At 45.8% G+C, this 6,113-nt stretch overlaps 1 protein-coding gene across 1 annotated transcript in view; it reads right to left on the minus strand.

Annotated features, from left to right (window-relative positions):
• The window catches only part of OSBP (oxysterol binding protein), a 39,226-nt gene extending 34,063 nt beyond the window's left edge, over positions 1–5,163 (minus strand). The window contains exons 1-2 of the mRNA XM_077116118.1: positions 4,660–5,163; positions 56–264 (exon numbers count right to left, since the gene is read on the minus strand). Coding sequence (XP_076972233.1) covers positions 56–264; positions 4,660–5,024 — 574 coding nt within the window. The 5' untranslated portion in view covers positions 5,025–5,163. The remainder of the gene's footprint in view (positions 1–55; positions 265–4,659) is intronic.
• Positions 5,164–6,113: the final 950 nt, after the last annotated feature.

Below are 6,113 nucleotides of genomic sequence, written 5' to 3' on the forward strand. Positions count from 1 at the left end.
TAAAAGGGCAAAGAGAAAGTTCTCTAGATACAGTGTTCTTCATTGTGCTCCCTACCCGATTCTGCCAGCATCTTCACAGCCTTGGCCTTGGCCAGTTCCAAGGCTGTCACCCAACGCTGCCGCTCCACTTCTGAGCTAGCCTTCAAATGGTAAGTTTGAGCCCCTCCATTGGAAATGATGAAGTTGCAGGAGTCCTCCACAGTGATGTTGGCTGTGGCAAGGTTGATGGTACCACGACAGGTATGCCTCATTTCTGCCTTTGACCTGCAGTAATGAGACAAAGACATGTTTAGTCAAAAGCTGACAGGTAGTTTATCCTTCATCACATTGTATCCCTTTTCATAATTCTACCATCTTTGAAAATATGGTAGTTTTAGGAACCAGCAAGCTCTAGTCATTTTTCCGTGAAATGGCTGTCCAAAATTCAAGGAACATCTGTACAGGCTTCCTTTCAGAGCCAATAAGTATCGTTTTGAGTCTGATGTTAGTGCTCTGCTGTTCTTCTCATTATTACTTTTAAAAACAAGGCTTTATTGAGGTATAACTACATACAATATTAATTCACCAATTTTAAGTGTCCATTTCAATGAGTTTTGACAAGTGCACACCAACTCTGTAACAACCACCACAATCACAAAGTAGAACATTTTCAACACCCCAAAAAGTTCCTTCGTGTTCCTCTGCATTCAGGAATTACTTTTAGCTTAGCAAGTTATAATTATGAAAAACTTTATAAACTCATACAACAAATTTTGCACAACCTCATTTCCTAAAAAGAATAGCACCATTTTGTATATACTGAAACATCCCCCCAATGTAACTCAGCCCACTTGAGAACTGTTATTCCATGCCTAGAATAATTTTGCAGAAGTGTACAAAAGCACACGTAGATGGTTAGAGAATTAATACTGGCGATGACTCAAATAATATGAAACAGGAATAACAGTTTTCTAAGCAAGTAAAAAAAAAATCATAAAAGGATCACCAGGATTACAATCTTTCTGGAATATGGTCTTTCCTAAGGTCCACTGATCTCCACTGGTGGGAACTCCTAAGCCATCCTATTATTAGCTAGGAGAGATTCAGCAGATCTGTTCTTAGAGGACTGGTGTAAAAATTTTCCTGATCTCTACTGACTGTTAGTTCTATTAATACACTAAGTTATGAACTTTACTGCACTGCTTGGTGACAACAAGCTGCAAGGCATTGCACATCGAGCATCAAGTTTTTTGCACAATTGAGTGTTTTAAGATACAGAGCAAACTGTGCTAATTTCCCTACCATGCACATATGCCTAGCAACCTGCATACTGAGACCGTACTTTTCACTGTCCAACTTGGAACATAAAGAGGTCAAAGTCCTCTGCCAACTGCCACAGTACAAAGAAGAGCCATTTCCCTTTCACTGGAGCCAAAAGGCCATACCTGGCACATCCAGAATTCCTGCACGCCAGAAATAACACACACCTCATCTCCAACAAAAAGATTTGATAGGTGTGAAGATGTCTATTCACTATGCTGCTTAGGAAGACAGATTTGTTATCAGTTGTTTTTCTCACATGAAACTATTTTTTCTTCCTAAAATTACAAATAAACAGCATGGTATGGCCAGGGGGTCTCAGTGGATGGGGCCATTTTCCATCCCTTGCACCTGCTACACTGTAACATGAATCCCTGTTTTTCCTATTCTTACCTCCTCCTATCCTGGCTTTGGTTACATTATAGTATAATGCAGGCTGAATTACAGATGCACAGCTGACAGGCTGGTACACTCTTGCTTTCTATTCCAAGGGGGCTACTTAGATCCTCCACAACATTCTTCTTTGCTGGTATTTTACAAGACCCATTTCTAAGTAATCTCTTCTGCCTCGGTCATCTTCATAAACTAAAGAAGTCTTTCAAATCATGTAAAGTCTGCAGAAATTTAAGAAACACCAAGGAACCCTAGGAGTAAAGCAACTTTGACCTCAGAGTTATTAAGTTCAGATACATACATCTAAGGTTAGTGCAGAAGCTTGAGAAACCTGAATCTCAGGTGTGAGATAAGTTCTTCAGGCATACGGTATTAGGTGTTATTTCCTGGCTTGAAAGGTCTTCCCGGAAAAGGCCAGCAGAAACAGTAATTCAATCTCTAGAAGTTGGCCAGGAAAACTAATACTATGGGCCTGTCACAATGTTTCTGAGAGAGTTATGAGCCAACTTAAGGATTCCAGTAAAGGGACATTGTATGTAACTAAGAGCAGGATGGTGAAAAGAAGGAAGCTGCTTCCCAAGGACTTTTAGGATAGTTCATCACAGCATGGGTCTAAGAAGTTGAAGAATCTCAGTTAAAAGGAAACAGTATTTTGGAAAAGTTATACATTGGAGATTGTAAATTGTGGAAGCATGAAAAGCACAAAGAATGACAATTTGGCTAAGTAATTCTTGGAGAGAGATAACAAATCAGAAGAACCCCCAGGGGAAGAATAAATCATAAATACAGTTTGTAGGAAATATTTCAATGTGATTTTGAGCGTTGCATATAAATTTGATAACTCTAGATCCTGTTCTTGGTTGGTTTGTGGGTGGGACCATCTTAGTTGGCAAGGGCAGGCCTACAGCATATTTCCCAAATGTGGTTTGGTATGTTTTGGAAGGAGTTTTATCTGTGGTCAAACAGGTACCACTTGCTCTTTCAAGAATGAAGTTCCTGAAATACTTGAAGATAAAACAAGATATGTTAACAATGTCCATGAGTAAAACTGATCAAGACTGATACTCATTAAAGAACCAAACAGCCTGGAAAATGTATCTGATAAAAACTTGGATCAGGAAAAAATGGCCACACACATTAAAACCCATGGCTAATACACAACATTTGGGAATGGGGAATCAACACAAATAGTGACTTATGAGCCAAGTAAGGACATGAAACAATTAAACATTAGAATGATGGTCAATGATAAGAGGAAAACATGAATTTGAATGGGGAAAAAGTTGGGCTTTGGAAAACTAAAATTTTAGATTTGTGATCTAACTAGTAGTCCTGGATGTGTAGTTAGAAAGGGTTATAATTCAAATCAATTCTAAGTACAATAATGCAAACGACATACATAACTTTAAAATTAAAGTCCCTTAAGCAGTGAAGACAAGCTGTCTAAAGCCACTTTCCACTATTAGAGACTAGATAAGAAAGTATTCCTACCTTAGCAACATTGAATTCCTATTTTTTTATTCCTCCCCCCCCCCCCAAAATTCTATAAGAGTCCAAATAACAGCCAGTGGACAAAGAAATTCATTCAACCCTAACTTTCCCCGTGGTGGAGTGACTACTCAGGAAGAAAAAGAAATCCGGAATGAGCTGCTTTTCAACATCAATGTTTTGAGCCCCAAACAAGATGATCTCTAGAAAAAGACTTCAATTAGATATGCCTTTACATTAAGCATAGTCTCCCTTCAGGAACACTTTTTATATAAAACAAACAGTAACTATGATCAATGAACTTATTTTCTACAGATAAGTAAATATTTCCATATTTGATGAATCCATGTAACATTAACCGGGTTTTCAAATCCTGACCCCACCAAGACCTTAGGAAGTTACCTAAGTCTCAGTCTCTTTATCAGTAAAATGGGAGTACCTCTTAAGCTCCAGGGCTGTTGCTGGGAATCAAGCTAATACACTATGTTTAACAACTAGGCACACTGTTTAGTCCTCAGGAAATGTTTATGCCCTGTCCCCATATCACTTACTTTACCACTTATCTATAGCAACATGAGTAGCCAAAGCAACACACCAGGTTCAGTCAGCATAAATGTATAGTAAACATTCCAAAACAAACACTGCTGAACAGAAATAGCCACACCAAAGATGTGGACTCTTAATAAAACCAAACCCAAACTAACCAGATCACAAAAATCCTGGACAGAACATAACATTTCCATAGGAAGAAATGGAGCAAGCAAGCAAGAAAACGTACACACACAAACACACAAACACACAGCACCGAAGTACCTTCTGAATTGTCCAGAAGGCAAAAGCAAACCAAGTTTTGGAGAGATTAGGAAGACTGGGAACAGAATACGGAGGCCACCCTGTTTGTAGTGTCCCTGTGCCTAAACTGTGGAGGGAGCAAAGGTGGGTACATCGAGAGCCACCAATAACCTTGAATTTTGAACACTGGGGACGACAGCTAAGACTTGGGACTGTCACTGTTAGGTCCCTAAAAGCTTTGCTCTCCTGTATGTGCCCCTCAGCATCTAGAACAGTGCCTTGAATTTTTGAAGACTGGGCACAAAACAGTTTAGACTTGGGACTTCCAGTTTAAATGCCCAGAAGCTTCGCTCTCCTGTGGGTGCCCCTCAGCACCTAGAACAGTGCCTTCCTTGCAGAACTGTAAATGCACAGCTGTGCCGCCGGAAATACAATGGAAGAGCAGATGCTCTCCAAACAACTGCAGACTCTAAGTATAGCACCAAGGATGCGTATCCCAGGTAAGTCCTGGGGGGGGGCTTTCAATCTCGCCATGGTGGGCTCGTGTCGCGGGCTGTCATTCCGGGGAGGTGACGAAAAGGGGCTGGGACGACCCTGGCTGCGGGGCCAGCTGGAGGGTGACCGCGGCAGGACTGTCGGCTGCGGGGAGTGGGGGGCGGCGGAGGACGGCGCCCCGGAAGCAGTTACCTGTAATAGCTCAGGAGCCCGTTGCTCAGCACGAACCACCGCCGCTGGTAGCCTTTGATGTAATTGGTCCATTTGAAGAGCCAGCCCTCTCTAGCCGAGCCGGAGCCCCCAGCGCCCGAGCCGCCCGAACCCCCTGCCGGCGGCGCAGGGGCCGGGCCAGCCGCCGCCACTCCCCCGGCCCCGGGGCCCGGCCCGCCCGCAGTCGCCACGGCCACAGTTCCTGGCGAGGCCCCGGAGCCAGGCCCCGAGTCTCCGCGGCCGCCGCCGCCTCCTGCCACCACGGGCGGACCGGCGCCGCCGCCGCCCGGAGCTGCAATGGCTGACGGACCCGGGCCCACGACTCCTCTCAGCTCCGTCGCCGCCATGAGCCGCCGCCGCCGCCGCTCGGAGACACAGGACCGGAACCGCCTACGAGAGCTGCGGTCGCCGCCCGCAGCGCCTCACTCCGCTAGCGCATCAGCCACCGCCGCACAGCGTCCCCGCCCCGCCAGGTCCGCCGCGGGAAAGGAGGGCTCGGCCGCTGGGAAGGAGGATGTCGATTGGTACCGCCGAGTGTCACTTTGCGAAGACCCCGCAGATATTGGTATTTCTCTCGGGCCTGTCAGTCTACATCGCCCAGTGAGAGCCCGGGGTGGGACACGTTCGTCAGTCACGCCGTTGATTGGTTCAGGTGAAGGCCAATCAGACGCCTGTACAAGCTCATTGGCGCTTTCCCTTAGTCTCTAGCGCTCGGGGAGGAATGGAGAATGCGGAGGGCCCTGCCAATTTGGTCGCCGATTGGCTTTAGTCTCCGCCACTCATTTCCGTTTATGCTTCCGTCACTGCCACGTCACCTCCTCCCATCACTCTGCCTCCCTTAGGGATTGGTGGTTGATAGCAGCTGCTCAACCTTTTCTACCATTTTACAGAACCAATTGAGGGAAAAGGGACGGAGTGTGGGCGCCGCATTCTCACCTTCATTTCTTATTGGTTGACATCTGTGTCATTCACTTGTCGGCGAAGAGGCGGGCAAGCGATTGGAGATGGTTGGTTTCTGAAGTTGGCTGTGAAAGCTGAAGTTTGGAAATGCTGGTCAATGAAAGAGCCCTAGTCGGAAAGGGGCCGGCCCGGGCAGCCAACAACACACAGGCAGGGAAAGAGGCGTGCCCGCCTACTTCCAGCTTTGAGGAAGTTGATGGGCGATGAAAGCGAGTCAGTTCTTTAAAGCGTTTTGCATGCAGGCGCCGTGCTGGTTTCCCTCTAAGACTTAAGGCCTACATTAGTTTCTCCTTAGGAGAGGCCAGGCGGACAGCGTGGTTCTCAGACTCAGCCTGGGTCTCCTTTTAAAAAAGGACCACGTTTTCTAACAGCTAATAGGGAGTGGGAGACCGGGATTCCTGGGGAGCCCAGAAATAGCTTCCCCAGTGCTCTTAGATCTACGGTCATAATTCCCTTCCCTAGTTTGCTGTTCATCT

The sequence above is a fragment of the Tamandua tetradactyla genome, chromosome 9 (genome assembly GCF_023851605.1).
Source record: "Tamandua tetradactyla isolate mTamTet1 chromosome 9, mTamTet1.pri, whole genome shotgun sequence".
NCBI classification, from domain to species: Eukaryota; Metazoa; Chordata; class Mammalia; order Pilosa; family Myrmecophagidae; genus Tamandua; species Tamandua tetradactyla.